This window comes from Vanessa tameamea, chromosome 16 (assembly GCF_037043105.1).
Source record: "Vanessa tameamea isolate UH-Manoa-2023 chromosome 16, ilVanTame1 primary haplotype, whole genome shotgun sequence".
NCBI lineage: Eukaryota > Metazoa > Arthropoda > Insecta > Lepidoptera > Nymphalidae > Vanessa > Vanessa tameamea.
In genome coordinates, this window is record NC_087324.1 from 215,383 (window position 1) to 235,378 (window position 19,996).

Here is a 19,996-nt window from a genome sequence, read left to right on the forward strand (position 1 = left end):
GAATTTGCTGAGAACACAATGAATAATATACCTTGATGGTAGACCGTAGTATGATAATTTAATCTAAGCGACAGGAGTCAAAATAGAAACAAAAATAAAGTCATTAAAATTTATTATTTTTATAAATTAAAAAATATTTGTGATTGAGTCTTTAACAGACCGGTTTACATACAAATTATAATTTTGAATAGTTTTAAAATAGCTTTATTTTTTCTCTTCATCATGCTTCATTTTATCTTCTAAATTATGAAATCTAACTTATGGAGACCAGATTCGAAATCTCAATGCAGTGAGTTCTGATCATTCTTCTTTATCACATAATTATTATTATAATAATAATACTCATATATAATAACTGTATCAAATAATAATCATTTTTTTATGTATATTTTTAACTGTTTGCAATGGATATAAGTTTAATAGGACAATATGAAAACGACGATTCCTGTCGAGATACAACGATCAGTTGTGGCCGTACGTGAAGAGCTCGTAGTCGCGCACGGTGAAGTTGTAGTCGGGCGCCAGCGTGGCGGGCGCCAGGGCGTCTCCGTACGAGTGCAGGTTGCTGTAGCTGTCGCTGTTGGCGTGGCAGTTGCTGGAGATGAACAGGTCTGCGCCTGCGCCGAATATCGGCCCGCAGCTGAGAAAGTGACCACATGAGTATCACTGCACCAGACTTTAAAATATGATGATATTTTTGCTATACTAAATGCATCTCGATAACTGCTGATATCTGTTGTTCCATAAAAAAGTGTCATACCATATAAGATTATATCGTTTTCTTAAACGATCTGGTAGATGGCGAATTGGGGTTCACACGTCATAAATGTACTCCGGTCCTTCTGGCACCGAGCCACAGAATTTATCCATTAATTCGGTAACATAGGGGTAACTCACTCGGGGTGGTAGCAGAGCGCGAAGGCCTTCTTGGCGAGCGGGTAGAGCGCGGGCGGGTCGGAGAGCGCGAAGAGGCACGCGCGCTCGGCGCTCACGTAGCCCGCGCCGCCGCCCCCGCCCGCCCCGCCGCCCGCCGCCCAGCCCGCGCTGCACACGCCGCCCAGCGGCGGCCCGCGGCTCGGCTGCGGGGGCGACACGCGCATGACACGCTTTATGGTGGGGTATACTGAACTTGGTTGTCGTTTCACGGAACACTTACAGTACTACTTGAACTAGAAGCCTATTTAAATTCAAGAAGAATTGGTCTATTATTGGATTATTACATAACTGTAAAATCTCAATTCATGGTATTGATATAGTATATATTAGTTCTTTTCTTCGTCTTTATGCGACCCCATCTATGTATCATATTTTGTATAAATACAGTCCCTTTGTACATCGCTGGCTATAATAAGACAGTGAGTATAACGCCTCAGTCCTCCAAACATAATTTGGCTCAGCATTACAGATCGTTTGTACCTGCACGAGCACCAGCACCGGCGCGATACCATCGCAGTGCGAGTGGAAAGCCTGCGCTGAGAATCCGTGCGTGGAGGCGCGAAACACCAGACGCCACGACTGCTTCGGGTTGCCGCACCTGTGTAATCTCAGTGTTACAATACCACACGGTCTGAAACATTTCCAACTTAAATTGCAATATGAATGCATAGTATATTACCAGCTGTTGATGAGAGACTGAAAGGCGCTCTTATCTTGTTGCAGGATCACTGAGCCGGCGAACATATTTACTGCCAAGCTATAAAAAGATTTTGCCTATTGTTCAAAATTAAATATAATGAGGGAATACTAGTCTGATTATAGTTATATTATGAAAAATAAATTAGTATATTGTTTAAATTAGTAGTAGATGTGAAATGATTTTATAGAGAGTTAACATTGAAAATAATGCATATGATTATATTTCCCTAACAATGTAATCAGTCAGTACCGCGGCTGCGTGCGCTTGTCGGGCTCGTGTCGCGGCTCCAATCTCGGCGCGGCGTGCAGCGCGGCGCGCCGGTAGCGCTCCAGGGACAGCTCCATCGGCACCGCACCCGTCGGCTCTACCTCCTCCGCAAACACCGTGCTGTCTGTGGCACACTGGTAGAATACAGTATACGTCATAGTGTAGGTTGCGCTTAGGCGTTTAGGCCCTCACCGATGAGCAGCAGTCGCATGTGCTGCATGAGCGGGGCCAGGTGGTGGCAGACGCGTGCGCGCTCCTCCTCCGTCCAGTGCGCGGTGGGCTGCGCCACTCCGGCGCGCTGTTTGGCCCATGCCAGCGCGCACCGCCACACCTCCTCCTCCTCCAAGTACAACTGGAATATGTGATTGGTATATTTATTGATTAATGATTTTTAAATTCAAACTTAACATATTCAGCATCTATTGCAAGTGTATGTGCAGTTATTAAATTGCACTAGAATCATAAATTTGCATTATGTGGAGTTACTAATTTATCTTTACTTCCCTGTTTTAGCATAATGTTAATCAGTTGCTAATAAACAAATTACAATAATATTGTAAATATGCATGACTTTGAGTAACTTGACAGCTGCAGTGATTCTGTGAGAAACCACTTTGTATCTCATTCATGAAATATTGCCAAATAGCTTACAGTGATACATCATTTTGGTGTGTATCCTATTATTTTTTTAATTATTAGTCAAAGTCGCATTTAACATTCTGACATTTCAAGCTTGTGTTTTGTGTTGAGTTTCCAGTTTTTTGTTACAGAATAGTCTCTAGAAAACTATTATTTATTTAAAGAAAATGGAAATGCCAAAAATTAATATTAAAAGGTAATAAATACTAACAAAGTCTGACGATATAAGCTTGATGAGAGCATCTTTCGGCAGATTTAAAAAGGAATTTGTCTTGACACAGTCTGATGCATTGTCCCCAATGAATGCAATACAGCGTTCCATGAAAGATGATGCACTTTTTCCTCCTGGAAATTAATATTAGTAATACTCATAATTACATCAAAGTAAATCAATCAGAAGACATATTATTAGTCTATTTCTGACCTACCTGTTCTTGTCATTTGTGGGGTTTATTAAGGTTGATTATTCATAATATACTTAAACATAATTCACATTAACTATTTAATGTTTGTAGCTTTTAAACATACAAATGAGTTGCTATTTATTAATTTATTTTAGATTACATATCATTTAAATAAAAAACTTATTTTCAATCATGTCAACAAGACATATTTTTTTTCAGATCAATATCAGATGTTTGTCTTTAGAAACAATTTGAACATTAACAAAAATATACGAACATTCATGAAATAAAAAAAGTAAGTGAATTGTCTTCTGAGGTTAGAAAATAAAAGCCAATTTAGATCTTAAATTTAATGAAAAAATGACGTGAGGTTAGCAGTAAAACACTTTCACAATTCACAATTAGTGACCATCACACTTATCAGCTAGGAATGTTCGTTTGGTTCTTATAACCTATTTCACACCGTAGCGTTTGGATTGACATTTTGGATTAATGTTATATTATCGCCTTTCATCATTATGCGACCGATTTGCTTTCGATTTTTGGTTTTCATATGCACTTCTTCGGCTTCATCTAACACAATGTTCATATATTCGTCAAAGCCCACGATGTGGCCCTCGATCCTCAAGTTCACGTTCTCGTAAAGCCAAATTTGTACACGGCTTCTATTTTGTAAATACCTAAATATAAGGTTGATGGGTTGTACCATCACCTTTTGAACTTTCGGTGGGCCTTTGTAAGCCATTGTTATGTTTTATTCTTAGAAGTGAAATGATAATTTGTTAAAAACAAAAACCGCCAAAGCCGGCGTCGTTTTTATACGTCAGATATAGAACTAGCAACGTCAAAGACAATGATAGAGCAAGGAAAATGGCCGCCATTACAGATTATAATATCATATTTTAAAAAGATAATACACACCACTTTTTGTTTTATATTCAATCCTCGAATTAAAATGAAATAAAAACGTATTATTATTTTTAAATTTCTGCCATTAATTTAAAGTTTTTTTACTATATTACGTACTTTTTTGTATGTCAAGTACTAATTATGAAAAATCATATAAAAATAAATCATATGTAAATCTGCGGCGATTAAAGTAATAAATATTATTCAATTATATAAATAAGAAGTCAATTTAAAATATATAAAAATAAAAACACAAAAAGTGTGCGATGGCCGGGAATCGAACCCGGATCAACTGCTTGGAAGGCAACTATGCTGACCATTACACCACCATCGCCACTGACAGACCTGTTAAAATTAATGTATACATTGCACACATTACAATACCAATTTATATTTTAATATGAAACACAATACTTGCCTGGCCTATCCTGGATTTCCATAGCAGCAGCTAACAGAGTACAAGCACTCTCTACACTCAAAGTCGAAGTGACATGATCCTCACAAGCAGCTCGGAGGTCTTCTACGCCTAAATCCGCAGCTAAGGTCATCATTTCAAAAACCCCAGAATCTTGAAGCAGTAACTAAATAAAATAACATATTATTTTATTTTATTGAACTTAGGTATTTTACTTTTAAAATTACTATTTTAATATTTAAATTACAAACATAATACTATTTAAATTTTTGTAGGGACTATAGCCGTTTTTGTTGTTTTTTATAAATAAATAAAATTAAAATGTTACCTTTCCTGTGTATACATATTGGATAAAAAGTCGAAAAGTTTCAGGTTGGACATGTGGCATCCGTATCGGTGTTGGTTGTGGGCCGGCAGATGGCGACACTGTGCAGCCAGGTATTCGGCACACCTCCCCACGCTTCGTATTTTGAAAACTTTTGCACCTTTCGAAATATTAAATATTTTAGTCTATGCTTGTTTTTAATGGGATGGAATTTTAAATCAATAATAAAATCTACTTTTTAAATATCCCAATTTAACATGCTATTCGTCAACAGATGGCGCTAGCCGTTGTTTAAAGATGTTTTTAGGTAGATATTGTCGTTTGATATAGAAAAAAATATTTATTTTTTTAAGAATATGGATATAAGGTTTATTTATAATTTTTTACAGACTATTATCGATTATTCTCCGCCAATAATATATATATATAATAATAATATGAAGTTTTAATGAAAAAAAAATACACAATAGAACCATTTTATAATTTTTAAATAACAATGGATTGTCCCTAAGATCTAAACAAAATAATAAAATTCATTGGCGCTTCGAAACTTTTTAAGTAGTTGAAGCGCACTGTCTGTGAGTATCATCGCGTAATTAAAAACCGATAATCTTTCAGCAAAGACGTGGCTGTGAAGTTGAAGTGCGCGCCAGACTTCGGAAACTCGTTTTTAACTGTGGACTAAAGTACGTTACGCCTAAACTTTGCACCAGTTTGTATTTACAGCAACCCTTTAAGTCTGCAATTTTTATATTTTTCAATATATTTTTTGTTTTTATACAGTATATTAAACGACCAAAAATCTCAGTATGATTTCAGTAAGAAATATAGTCCTATCTACCTATTGGAGTAGATTCTTATTTTCAGCAGTTTTAGTTGTTTTGAATAGCTACATTATTTTAGATACTATTGAGAAGAACCACCATGTAATTTAGTAAGAAAACGTAACACTTTTCTTACTGAACAAATTATATACTGTAGATAAGACAAACAGCTAATTCTTAAGCATAATTAAATTTATTTATCCAGGAATACTACCTCCACGATATTTTATCGTCTATATTATAATATAAAATAATACGTTTAATTACATGGAGTTATGAAATAGGTTTTAGCAAATCAAATTTAAAAATGGCCGCTGTTTAAATCATGACATTTTTTTATATTCTGTAACGACACCGTTAGAATATTTTAAATGAATACTTCATCGTTAACTGAAAACTTCAAAATACTGACTTTTTAAAGTAAAGGAATTTTATACGAACTTTGAAAAACACTTTATGTGTTTATGAACTCGTTAATTACGTAATTACTAATTAGCATAATTAATCAGAATTTAATATATTTATTAATTGCATCTTGCTAACCTGGCACCTGTCTCGTGAGTAAATTCGTCAAAAAAGCCTACGATGTTTCGGTCGTTAATGACATTAAAATTAGGCGAATGGGGGAATCATTATTATGATTGGCAGCGTTGCACATAAATCTATTTATTCAATTTAACAGCATTACACTTACTGTTCGGTAGTTAAAGTACAAACTAAAAATAAATAATATCGGGTTCGGAAAAGTAAATATCTGAACCTGAAAAAACGGCGAAAGAAACTCAGAGGATATTTTTGTCTAATTTTTTTGTTGATTGTAGTAGCCGTTGTAATGATCTTGTGTTTGATTTTGGTACCAATTTTATGAGTGTCACATTAATTCCCAAATTCATTAATATTTTCAAATATACGAACATTTAAGTATTGTAAATATTAAAATGTAAGCCAAGATAATAATAATAATAAGTCAAGATGGTGGAGCAAGTCGAACTTTATCTGAAGGCACACAAAGGTGACTAAACCTACATTACAGGTTCTTTCAGCCTTGAAGTTTGAGGGCTGTGGCTGTTCTGTGCTGTACTCATTGTAAGTATATGTACCCATACTTAGATTTTTCCATGGAATAAAAGCAGTCGATATGTAACACACATTGGGATGAAGTAAAGCTATAAAGTACCTATTTATATCGTTGATAATGAAACCAGAACCTCTGGAGCCTTCTTAACAGACCACTAGACCACCAACACAATCCTGAAAATCTACTATGAATGAATCTAATATGAAATGTCGGTGAAAGAATCCAAATTCTATGCGGTTGCGATATAAGCTAGACTATTAAAATTGTTTTTAGGAACACGTCTAAGTCTGAGCCACCTCTGGACAGAAGAGTAATGAAACGGGACGAAGGTTTTAGATAATTAATCGAGCTGGCGCTGTAATCACGGCGAGCCCGATGTTTGACAACAGCATTAATCATTTGAGATTTTATCTCCGGCGGTGATTAATTTTGTCACACTAGCATCGAGGCATTCCTTGCTGTATTACGTTACAAGTATTTTTAATTTCGTGATTTTTTTTTGATAATATCTAAAGATAATGTGTTTAAATCGAAGACAACATTATGCCGTTGGTCGTCACGGCGTACGAGTCGGTCTATGACCCGGGGCGCGTCAATTCTAATCAAAATTTGCGGCGCGCGCTCTTACAATAAGACGGAAAGTATCCAGTATCCGCCGATCGATTGTAGTTATTTAGTGTGTCGGATTATATTCATATATTTTATTTCATATTTCTTATAAAAAATTAACTCGATACGCTTAGTTTGTGCAAGCCCGTCTGGGTAGGTGCAGCCCACTCTATAATCAACCGCCAAAGTGAGTGAGCGTACAGTACAGTACCAGTAGGCAGTTGTATTATCAGGCCTATTTGCTTAAAAAAGTAAAAAAAGGCTAAAGGTTTAAATATTATGCCGTGGGATGTATGGACAGACATCTCGTTCATAATAATTTCATAATACTTCCAAATATATATAACTACCTACTGAATCCGAAATAATAATCTTAATGTGATAATTAAAATAACCCGAGAGACTATTTGACGATATCAAAATTCTTTATGATATATAAGATTCCCATTTGACGGTAGGTAAGTGCACGATTTTAATTTATGCCAATAAATTGATTTTGTCGTGAATATTTCAATCAAATATCGGAGAGTCATGTTATTAAGAACCAATCATGTAAGCATGGCATGTTACAAGGAGTTATAAAGTTGGTGTTCAAAACAGATTTATAATGATGCGGCTTCCCGCCATTGCAGCTGACGGCGACACGACAAGTTTTAATAGTGTTGCCATTCCTGCTTCTCGAATATCCAATTATCATTAACTTGACGATAGATTAAAATTATTTTGTAATCGGAAGGGATGTAATGCACAATACAATTACACTACAATTGTTTTTAGAATTTTATGTAAGTGTTACTGCCATACTCAGACACATTATGGTAACATACTTACTTATCAATCGAGGCTGTAAGAAAAGAGAGCAGATTATTGTTTAGAAATGTATGTACTTATTACTATGTACATATATGTAATATACATAAAGATAAAAGAAATACGATGAAGTTAAATATTTCTTCAATTTCGATTACACGATAGTTAGTCAACAGGTAATTACTCAAGGATGCTAAACGTAATTTGTATCGGCGGTCGCAGCGGGCGGCCATGATTGATGACGCAGGCGACACCCGCGCGGCGCTGTCGCGGTAGCGCCGCGCCACGCAATCTGCATTATCGCGATTAATGGCGCCTGCCGCGTCTGCGGTACAGCCTGTGACAACGATTAATCGTCTTCTCAATTTTTTACGATATTTAGAATACTAGTCGATCGTTTATGTAAAATATCGTCGTTTTATTTGATTGAAGCTATTATGTCAATCAATTATTGGTGGACGATAAATAATCATAATTATAATTATGCCGAAATACAAGTGGCAATTAATAGTATTATTATGGCTTTTGTAATATTCTTAATTATTATTAATTTATTTTTAAATATGTATATGTACACGATTACATTTTTTTAATATTATGAAGGTACGTTAAGCATATAATAAATAAATAAGTTTGGCGTAATTTCTATTCAGCTTTATCATGAAATAATTCTGAATAGAATCTGTAAACCTACCATCATGGAGCTCTATTAATTTAATCGTGTTCGGTATTCAGTATGGCCAACTTCAATAACGGTAATCTATAGACTGGCAACATTCTAGTTTGCCGCCATTCAAGGCACATCGGATGGCGCCTTGAATTAGAGCCTGTGTTGATAATGAATAACCCTCTGTATTTTCAGCTTCCTTTAATTCTCCACGTTTGTATTGCCGTTATAATGACTGCTGTAATTTGAAGGTTTAAATTAACACGTTATCTTTCTTTTCAATATAAGTAATCAAACTCGTTTGTCTTATAATTTTTATTTAATCATATTTAATAATTATTTATCTGTGATTTGACATTGGATGGCAAAAACTATTTTTTTTAAATTATCTGTGCCAGTAATCGTATTGATAGACATGAGCTCAGCTTTCCCTTCGATAAAAAGAATTTATTTGAATATAATAATGAAAATGAATATGATATCAGCAATTTGTATATGCTTAAATCTTTAAACCTTAACGACAATTTTCCTGTATTTTAAAGTATAATACAAGTAAGCTATTAACTTCAATGTATCCACTCATATCGATTTTATTAAAATATCATACGTGGGATAATGCCTGGTCTGGTTTATTCACTAGCATTATATAAGAATAACATGACGTTAGCTAATGAGACGTCAAGAGCAGGCGAGAAACACAATTTGCGGTAACCGACAATAGAGATTTTTCCATTGCTAGACGGCACGATAGTGACGCCGGTCTTGAGAATTATACTTGTCGAAATTATGTAAAATTATATATTTAACTTTAAAATTTGGTCAAGGTATTGTATAAAAATACTAGTGTCGTATGTCGTGGACTTTGCTCAAACCTTACCTACCTACCTTTGCTTACACTGTAGTTGCGGAAAGATATATTGATAGATCAAAATAATCAATTTGTCTTGTATACCTTAAAGAAGTCTTCAAAAAAGTCCGCGATGGTGTATGTCTATCTCTTAGGAATAACCCACAATAACTATTTTTTATCCTTTACTTTTTACGAAAATAACGGCTTATTTTCGAAGCGTTTTTAAACAATACAGCATTAATCCTTATCCAATTAAGTACCTTAAATACATTGTGCATTTAATATAGATCAATATGGCCCTTTACATTATGTAATTTAAATTAATATTTTCGAAGATATTACGGATTTAAAACGCAAGGACGTAGCGGTTTGTATTGTCTAACGACTGAAAAACTGTGAACGTTGTAAAGACATTCTATAGTATATTTAGTGGCAGCATTGCGCCCGTGTGAAGCCGGGGCGGGTCGCTAGTATGTATATATAATATATATATATAAAATTTTCAGTAACGCTTACCGAGAAAAAATCAATGTAACTCAAATGGAGCCATTTTATACAAATACACGCCTTAAACGTTTTTCTGATTCATAATTTCTTTATTATGAAAAGCATGTTCTCTCAAAAAAGATGTTATCTAGCTGCATAGACGAATTTTTAGTGTAAGCGGTATTATTTGCAAACAAAAGTGCAGTTTCTATTTTCTCTTTCTAATAGTATAGAACCAGATAGAAAGTAAAATGTGTCGTAAAAGTCGATAAATACAATACAAGTTTTCTTTAATTTATGCCTTCAATGTGATCGTTGATGTTTAAATGAATTTTATCAACCTTTAGCAAGTTTTAGTTGTGACCCAAATACTTAGTGACATTTGTTGATATTCCGTTAAGACCGACCGGTCAGCATAATGATGGTGTATTTATAATAATAATGATAAACAAAACTTAACTTTCCGTAATCCATGCAATTTGCTAATGACTGAGCTATACTGTACACTACAAGTTACCGGTTAATATGTCTTTTGATACAATACAATATTATTACACTTAACAACTCATATCCAATTTAATTTTACTTCTTAATTTCCGATAACTGCTTCGTCGACGTTCAAAACGCAAATTTTTCGCAAATCTATAAATTAATATCATATATAATATTCAAGCTTTCGACAAATATGAGCGTCTATTCGATATTAAATGTTGTTTATTTGGCTTTTGTCTTCTTGTGGTTGAAATAGGCATAGCACACATATTTATAGTGTTTGTGTTTGTTTGACCGATTAACATGAATGTTAGTACATTTTATTTTTTAAGAAAGTGTTATGTGGTACTGTACGTTACGATACGTTCAATCGATCACGATGACCATTGGTATATTATCATGTTATTATTATTTTTTTTTAAATTATATTAATAATCCCGGAGGTTATTACTTACAAACAAATTTTATCTCTTCTTAATCTTAGCAACCCATTACGTATTTTTATACGCATCTTTGCTTAACGACGTGATCGATTTTTTTATTTTTAATCTATGTTGTCTTGTTAAAGCAATAACCTGTAATTATTCCACAGCTGGACTTAAGGCCACCTTTTCGTTTGGTGGACAAGACTTACAGATTTTACAATACTGCTCCAATACTGATTAGTAAATAGGCACATATGTGGCAGATTTTCATCCGACACACGGTTACCATGATATTTATCTTCACGAGCACGAGATAAATTACTCCAAATGTCTTTAACATGAAAATTCTGTGTTGTTCATGTCGGCTTTCCGGACGAGTTAGTTACATAGTCTAATCTCTCTAGATAGTCAATAATTGTAATTCATATCTGATGAAACCGTCTCAAGCCTGCACGAGTATGAAAAGACGACTAAGCGTTCTGTGGACAATGCCTTACTGTCTTACTAATTTTTGATATCCTTTTTGTTTTTTAAGATCAAAACTATAGTCATTATGAATATTATGTTCAGTTTAATGTACTACAAAAATTAATTTGCCTCTTTTTAATGAATTTAACACAATTATTTATGACTTGTCACATATAATAGGGTGACAACGATTAACGCATATTAGAGATTAATGTATTAATTTAAATATCAAAATGATTAGTTCAATATTTAATATATTTCAGAGTATAATAACATAAGTACAATGATTTTATAACAGTTCTTATGCGGTTTTCTTAAAGTAAACCCAACGTGTGCTTTTAATAAGACGTCGGGCGCAGTGCAGATCCAATTTACGGTTCTTAACAAAGGAATCTCGAACGAACGTTTTCTTAAATTTTCCTTCTCTTAAAATCCTTACACATTTCGCGTCACAACGAAATTTCAATTTCATAGTTTAATTCTTTTATATTATTTTGTTTGATAAACAGTTGCTTCCAATACAGCTTATATAAAGAAAAAAAAACATCTTAGATCCTATTAGACAGGCTTGGTAAGCGTTGATGCTGTTATGGTTTTGTTTATATCATGGTTATTATGCTTGCATTTTTATAAATAAAACAAAATGAATTCTACCTAAGAATTATACACGAGATATACATCAGAAAGAACGAGTAAAAGCAGTTACGTTTTGAATTAAAATACCAAAGTAAATCGTAGACAATTTTACCTTTGAGGAAAATATCTAATACCAATGCGATCTTAAAATATAGGATATCACAGAAAAGCACCAATATCGCACGAGATTGCTTTATTTGGAGCTGAAACCAGGTTTACGAGACCTTTTATTAAAGCTAGACTTATGAAGAACTCACCTTTGGGTTTACTGGCTATAAGAATACTAATTAATAAATAGTTTGACTGTTATAAGTTTTATTTAGTTTTATACCTACTCCACTAGAAAATATTTATTCTCCAAAAATGATTTCTGTCATGAGAATGATGAATATCATCATCATATCAGCCGAGATCGACGTCTCTTGCTGGACAAAGGATTCCCTAAAGGATTTCCATGATGGCTGGTCTTGCGCTATCAGCATCTATCGTTTCACCTTGTGTTTGTGATCGCTAGTCGAATACATTTTGATCCCAGGACCAGTCAGTTCTGTGAAGTCCGTAGAGAGGGAGAGGACACCGTAACCCGCGAATCGGGCCACCTAATATACTTCCGAGAGGGAGACCAACAATCCCAAGGTGGCGTTGGGTTTCTGGTTAATAAGTCCCTAGCTGAGAACGTTGTGGAAATCTCCAGTGTGTCAACTAGGGTAGCGTACCTCATTGTAAAGCTCACCGAGAGGTACAGCCTCAAGGTGGTGCAAGCGTACGCACCGACCTCGACACACTCGGACGATGAAGTGGAGGAAATGTTCGATGACATATCGAGGGCCTTCCACTCCACCACGAAAACTCACTACAACGTTGTCATGGGGGACTTGAACGCTAAAGTGGGAGTACAGAATTGTAGCGAATTGGTAGTAGGACCCCATGGATTTGGAAGCAGAAATCATAGGGGGCAAATGCTTATCAACTTCCTCGAACGGGAGGGGCTCTTTTGGATGAACTCCTTCTTCAAGAAGCAGCCCCAAAGGAAGTGGACGTGGCAAAGCACCGACACTATGACCAAAAATGAGATCGATTTCATCATGACGGACAAAAGGCACATATTCAGAGACGTCTCAGTGCTCAACAGGTTCAATACCGGTAGTGATCACCGACTTGTCGGTTAGTTAGAACGGATAACCGTTGGGGAAAACGTGTTCTAGAGTGAAGACCGCGTCTCGGCAAACGTAGTGTAGGACGTCCTCAGGCACGGTGGTGTGACGATTTGCGCAAGACGGCTGGCAGGAGTTGGATGCGAGTTGCCGAAGAAAGACCACATTGACGTGCATTTGGAGAGGCCTATGTTCAGCAGTGGACAAATATGGGCTGATGATGAAAATCATTTAGCTCATGTTTGTTCAGATTCATAATAAATAGTTGTTTAAGGATTTTAACTATTAAACGAAAAAAAAACATGTTCCTGAAAATGAAATTGCAACTTAAAATTCTTGCAAACGTGAGATAATCCATTTTCGGCGAGCAGCTGTTGCAAGCCGCTGGTTTCGGCATGCAAATCGCTGGCTCCTGTAGACTTATCAAGAAATATTTATGCAAATTGCCTGAAATGTGCTTCAAATAGCTCGCTTTTTGTTGTTCGTCAAATGTTCAAGAACTTTTGTAATTGTTTGTGGATCGTGATTGCATGTTTGCTTTTTGCTATAAATATTCTTGCATAAATGTACGGAGTGTTTACTATGATACAAAAAATAATGTTTCTGTACAGGTCGTTGCACTTTAATAATCATTTATTTACTTAAATACGCATTAGCAATTTTCGTTTATAAAATGAATATTTTTTGTTCATTAGGTTAAGCCGTCAGAATCGTAATAGAAATTCCTTGTAAAATGCAATTACAGTAGCGTGGTCACCCTGGAAGAGGTGTTCGCATGTACGTAAAGTTGTAATTACACGTGAGTTTGTTTTTACAATCGCGGGCGCGGCGCAGCACGTCACGCATTGTTTTTGTACGCTCCAACTTTTCTCATTTAACCCAACAATTGTACAACTTGCTTCGGTAATCCGACGTGTTATTTGTATTGTAAATTGTTGTCAATGATGTCGGCTGCGGGATTTAAAAATAAAACTCGCTAGACTGTTACTTTTATCGTCACAATAACGTGGGGCGCGTTACTATGTATGAACGTTTTCATTTTAACTTGGTAATGCGCACTGTTTCGTTATTTTGTTTATAAAATTTGCTAGAAATGACCCTGAAGTTTGAATTAAAAAAAATGAATATGCTTATGAAAAACATGTAATAAAAATTTTATAAAAAAAAATATTTAAGATATTGAAAATATATTTGATAAATGATAGTATATATATATTATTAGTACGTCATTCACAAGTGTCTCCCAAGTATTTCCGGTAGCCTAACTCTGGAGCTTTTGAATACAAGTTAATTTATGTTTACAGAACAGTCTCGACTCAGCCTCTTCAATGGGCTCAGTCTATTTGCAATTTGCAGCCGATTCAAAGAGACCCGCTGATGACTTTCATGATTATGAACTAATTAGCAACTTCATAATGTTCCCTGTAATCCCGCACCGTACATACTCTGCTATAGCAGATAATACGAGACTTAATTACAGAAGTGGAGGGAGGCGGTAGGGCACGGAGGTGGGGTGTTGATTGATGGTATCGCGATCAACGCACGGCCGCTTAGCGAATTTATAACCTCCACTCTAAGTTTAGACACGAAATTATGTAGTTTCAGGATCGTGGAAAATTACATGCCATTAGCAAATTTTCAGACGAGTAATAAATGTTACAACATCGTGAGTTTTCTTGAATTTTAATACTGATATAGGAAATCAGGACTATCTAAACTGTAAAATTTGTACATTAAAAAAAAGCTACTCATCAGTTGAATCTAATTTCATTATATTCGTCTTGTCAAATTATTATACATTCCGTTTATTTCTTTGTAACCTAAAAAAATATTTTGTTTTCGAATTTGCGTTCAAATTTATAATAATTCCGCATGAAAATATAAAACAATTAAAATATGCAAAAGTTTAAGTGAAGGCAACAAAGTATTATATTAACAAAAACCGCATCACACAAAGATTGATAGCTGGTAGGCACGAAACTTTATAAATTTATCATCTCGCAAGAGCACGGCCGCAGCTGCCGTTTCCCGCACGTTGTGTTGCGGTTAACAATGTAACATACATTATGTACAGCAAATAAGTGCACCTGTTTTTCAGTAAATAATGAAAAAAATGATTTACATCGCTTGTTAAAACTTATAACACAGTTATTAATGCATTTAAGCTTTGTTTTAGTATTAAAGTGATAAATTTTACATGTGCAAATATAAAATTATATTGTTAGTTGCGGTTTTAAACTATTTATCATTGAGTTTTTAACCGACTTCAAAAATATTTTTAAAAATAGCTGAACAAAGGATGTGGTTTTTATCCGAAAATCGCAGGTTTGAATAACTACTTAGTTACTTTTTTTTTTTTTTGTTTAAATATATTATTCGAATTGTGTGGTGGTAAAGCAATACGTCGTCTGGAAAACAACATGACACATGCAGGATTAAATTCTGTCACATGTGTTTCCTCCAGCCCTTACTGGAGCAGTGTGGTGCAGTAAGTCTTCTCTAAACAGAAAAGCAGGCTTTTACACAACTATGACATATAAATGATATGTTGTTTATGTTTTTATTTTTTATTTAATTGTAAATATCATACCGTCCGTAGCGTTAAGGTCTCTTTAAGCAAAAATAACATATTGATATAAATATACTGAATAACGAAGGTAACATTATAAGAATCCATAAAATAAAATTACTTAATAGAAAGATGAACGTGAATTTTAGTAGTGATTGAGAGCCTTTATTTGATGAAAATTCATATCGCCATTACGTATCTATGTCGCAAAACCACTTCATACCTCTTTAATTTACTTCTTCGCCTAAAGCCAATCCTACACTTTTCTTTATTTTTGAGGGTTTATCATAACAATCTACAGCAAAGTGTTAAATTTAAAAGTAGGTTATAATTACTTAGAAAAAATTGGCAACGGTGTTATCTTTTATTAAAGTGGCATAAATAACCTACATATTTGTTTATAATCCCAATAGTTAATATTTAGTAAAATCAATAAAAAGACTCGACTAGACTAGACTAGACATTAATATATAAGCATATCCAGTATTTTTATACTTTAAAATATAAATAATCAACTATTTAAGAAAACAAAAAACTAATCTTATTTTTACAACAGAAAGATTCTAGTTTATTTAACAACTATGAAGCATGACGATAGTTGATATGATTAGATTACATCTGAGAACAGTAGTTACTCTTTTACAATAAATAATCTAACGAGTTAATGAAATAGTCACTTGTATATAAAATATTGTATAACTTTTAGTAATTCATCATGTATGCGTTACTGATTGTTTTCAAGATTTAAATTTGCCAATGCCAATGCCAAAAATATTTGGAGAAAATTATTAATATTTTGTATAGATTGAAATATATGAACATGATATTTTATTACTAGCTACGTAGGTACTCGTTTAAGCGCTGAGATACTAAATAAATGAAGTAAATTATGAAGTTTTCTCGAAAATAACATTTAGAAAAGATTTATTAGCGTACGAAGTACAAGTAAATAATCTATGCCTTGCTTAACAAAAAACCTCACAAATCACAGCCAAACAACACGTAATAAAACTAACATCATATATCACGCATAGTAGAATAGAAGCGGTAAGGAATACCGAGTTATTTTTCCAATATCTCTGTACAAATAGGCAGTCTCCTCTAAGTTCCCGCATAACTTTATTCAGTTTGTCGAATTATATCGTACCATTTTTCTGCTCTCCGTTGACCTTATCTTAAAGAAAACGGTAACAACTACTATGAATTAAAAAAAATATATATATTAAAATAATTTAAACAACAAAATGTTTAGAAAAACGGACTGCCTAGTTGCTCTAGTAGCAAGTTGAAAAGTTTTATTTTTAAGTATTAAAATATATATCACTGTACAGTATATAAAGGTAATAAGAAGATATTAAATTATTATCTTTTTTTATTTAAATCTGGGAAAAGTTACTAAGACATGTATTTCAAAGTGTGAAAAAAAAAGATTGGGATTTTTGTTGGAAAATACTCAGTAGCAGCCGGATTCTGGAAGTTGCTAGTGATATCCTTCGTCCCTCGGAAAGCACACAGTCTTTGACCCCGAGCCTTTTTCTTTACGGTCGGGTCTGATTTGCTTTCCCATCGGGTTGTGAGAGTGAAGGAATAGAGAGTGAACCTGTGTTTGCGTATACATGTAATCACTACAATATCTTGCACAGTTGACTAGCCTCTCTTGACAATAGACAGCGTGACCAATGTCGGTCACCTCATTAAAAAAAGAAGAACTTGCTACGTATATGTATATAGGTTATTACTATTTTTATTTCGTAATGAAATATAATATGATGAAAATATTTTGACCAATATTGAGGATTAATTCTTTTAATATATTGCATATAAAATATTCTGTTTTGGAAAACAAATGAAAAACAAAGTATAATAAAGCAGGACAATATTTAAATCTTGTACGATTTCTTTTGTTTAGAAATGTTCCAACAAAGAAAATATGTTTGGAAAATACAAAACATGGTTACCCTAACAACACCACATGTTTTGAAACTGAGCGGCCATTTTGATGCAAATCGCTTTGGAGGTTTTTGCGACCATCTTGGACAATAATATTTTCGTTACGGGCTGAATAATTTCGAAGCACGGACCAGACTTTGTATTAGCATATTGTATTCTATGAGATAAATTATTTCTTTTGTTATTGTGTTTATGTGTGTCTTTTACTAAGAAGATAAGTTGTATTATTATGCAAAATATAGTTCTAGAAGTAGTAGGTATCTTATTCATTGATATTTTTTGCAAATAGTATTGTAGATGCTTATAAAATAGTTATAGACTTAGACTTACGAAGTAATTTTTCATTTAATTATTTAATTGTTTAAAAAGAAACTCCAAACGAAGTACCTACTCTTTAAATACAAAAAAATGCAAGTTATAAACGACAATGTTTAAATGTACCCCCAATTACTAGAGATCACAACATGTACTTTATTTATTTATATATTATCACAACATTGTAGTCACAATAGTGTTCGGACTCATAATATCATTGAAAATTTAATTGAAACATACAATCTAAACTGAAATAAACTAAGCCAAAAAAATGTGCAATAATAATTAAAAAGATTTAAGTGATCTGTGATTTTAATAATTGTTCTGTATTTATACATAGATAACCAAGTTAATAAGTGGGAACGGTTAAACTTTAGTTTAATATATTATATACCTATGTTTATATGTAGTTCAGGTATTATAAATCAAGTTCTGTTAAATCGTTAAAACAGGAAATATGATTTTTTTTTTAATAATATTGAAACTTGAAAAGTATATTTCAATATTATAACATTTTTAAATCTCTTAGAATTAATATGATAATAAATGTAATAATATGCGGTTGCGTTTTCGGTTATGGCTATGTTTTCTATTAAGCTCATAATATTATTGAAAGTGACGCCATCTATAAAAAATATTTTTCTTTCAAGAATTCATCAATAGATGGCGCTTATGAATAATTATCTTCCTCTTTTTAACTCGTGCGCTGCAAAATTAAATATGGGTAAAATTATGATTAAATTAAAAATCGAATAGATTATATGAAATTGTAATTGAATAATAAAAATAAAAATACGAGTACCTACTGTTCTCCAAAAGAAATAAGTAAAGCACATGACGAAAGTTCGGTTTGATCGTATGATGCGAATTGATGCAAGTCTAACTTTACTAGGTTTACGTTATAATCTAATGACTGACAAAGGCGTGATCGTGACGTTAACTTAATCTATTTTTTAATAAAATTAAGTGAGACTGTATAACGTAATTTGTATTTTTTGCTATCTTTACTCTTAGTCGTCTTCTTCTAGTAAGCGCTATCGTCACTCCAGTCAGCCTAAACAACAATTTAACGTGGAGGGGCGCGCTTTTGTGATTAAATAATAAATAGATCTATATTTTTGTATGATATGTATGATGTAACACAACTGCATGCCATTTAAGTATGAATACACGTGTCAAATAAACAAAATAAATGAATTTCATACAACAATATAATATTGTCATGTTTCGATGTAACTGAAAATCATTAAAATGTCGTTAATAATTTAAATAAGTACTTACTTATCAGTGTTAAAATCTAGTACTTTACATATGCTTCAACCAAAATATTATAAAAGATAACATAATGTTACTATATTAATATAATAGAAAGTATGTTATTATTATATTTAATTTATATAGAAAAGTAAATTATAGTAAAAAATACACGTTATGTAAAACGGTGTTTCACCTAGCTATCAAGATTATCTTGTGCGCATAGACCTTCTCCTCAGCCGTTCCCAATATGAACACGATGTCAGCTGAATCCTGATCCTCAGAGAGTCGCTGCAGATCTCGTAGAAGGCCCGGCAGCCCGGCCCGCTCTACAGACGCGGTGCAGCATGTCCCGGTCACTCTGTTAGCCATTGTCACAGTTCACAATGTCCAGGGACTTAGACTTTTTCACATATGATTCAGAAAGTAAGTATATTTTTGAACGAGTTTCAGTTGTTATTTTATTTTATGAATTATGAAGGTACGTTAGGGAGATCTGGGAAACTGTTATTATTTATTTTGAACCATTATCACTCAACACGATCTTATCACAGTAACGTTACATCACACATAATAACACGCAAAGTTAAACACAACGCTATCAAGCGGTTATAATGTCGAACTACTTAGGAATCACGAACAAATTAACATAATTTACACTTTAAAAAAAATCTGATCAATCTGTCATATTACTTTAAAGGTGTTTTATTTATTTTTTCCTTAAAAGCTTACAACAAGCTAACTTGTCAACATAACCTTAAAGTTACCGTAGCTTCTCATACTAAGCTTCAATTTGCCCCACGCTATTCCAACT

At 33.6% G+C, this 19,996-nt stretch overlaps 2 protein-coding genes and 1 non-coding gene across 3 annotated transcripts; all 3 read right to left on the reverse strand.

Moving 5' to 3' along the window:
• Nucleotides 1-298: 298 nt before the first annotated feature.
• On the reverse strand, nucleotides 299-19,963 carry LOC113403561 (BTB/POZ domain-containing protein 19). The gene is made up of 10 exons (XM_026644140.2): nucleotides 19,379-19,963; nucleotides 4,599-4,755; nucleotides 4,274-4,436; nucleotides 2,754-2,887; nucleotides 2,096-2,255; nucleotides 1,886-2,027; nucleotides 1,616-1,693; nucleotides 1,417-1,534; nucleotides 898-1,079; nucleotides 299-640 (listed from the first exon to the last, which is right to left on the reverse strand). The coding sequence occupies exons 1-10, from the start codon at nucleotides 19,552-19,554 to the stop codon at nucleotides 463-465; spliced, it is 1,488 nt and encodes a 495-aa protein (XP_026499925.2). The 5' UTR covers nucleotides 19,555-19,963; the 3' UTR covers nucleotides 299-462.
• On the reverse strand, nucleotides 3,282-3,801 carry Sme (Small ribonucleoprotein particle protein SmE). Its single transcript, XM_026644142.2, has one exon. It carries the CDS (start codon nucleotides 3,689-3,691, stop codon nucleotides 3,404-3,406), a length of 288 nt encoding a protein of 95 aa, XP_026499927.1. The 5' UTR covers nucleotides 3,692-3,801; the 3' UTR covers nucleotides 3,282-3,403.
• On the reverse strand, nucleotides 4,118-4,189 carry Trnag-ucc (transfer RNA glycine (anticodon UCC)). The gene has a single exon. It is a non-coding gene; the product is annotated as a tRNA-Gly (tRNA).
• Nucleotides 19,964-19,996: the final 33 nt, after the last annotated feature.

Bases quoted from the DNA above. Each gene is read 5' to 3' on its own strand.
- Sme (XM_026644142.2), bottom strand. From the start codon at position 3,691: ATGGCTTACAAAGGCCCACCGAAAGTTCAAAAGGTGATGGTACAACCC.
- LOC113403561 (XM_026644140.2), bottom strand. From the start codon at position 19,554: ATGGCTAACAGAGTGACCGGGACATGCTGCACCGCGTCTGTAGAGCGG. The intron at 2,888-4,273 runs GCAAGTATTGTG...ATTAATTTCCAG, and splicing joins GGAAATCCAGGATAGGCCAG to GAGGAAAAAGTGCATCATCT. The intron at 2,256-2,753 runs GTTAGTATTTAT...CACATATTCCAG, and splicing joins AGCTTATATCGTCAGACTTT to TTGTACTTGGAGGAGGAGGA.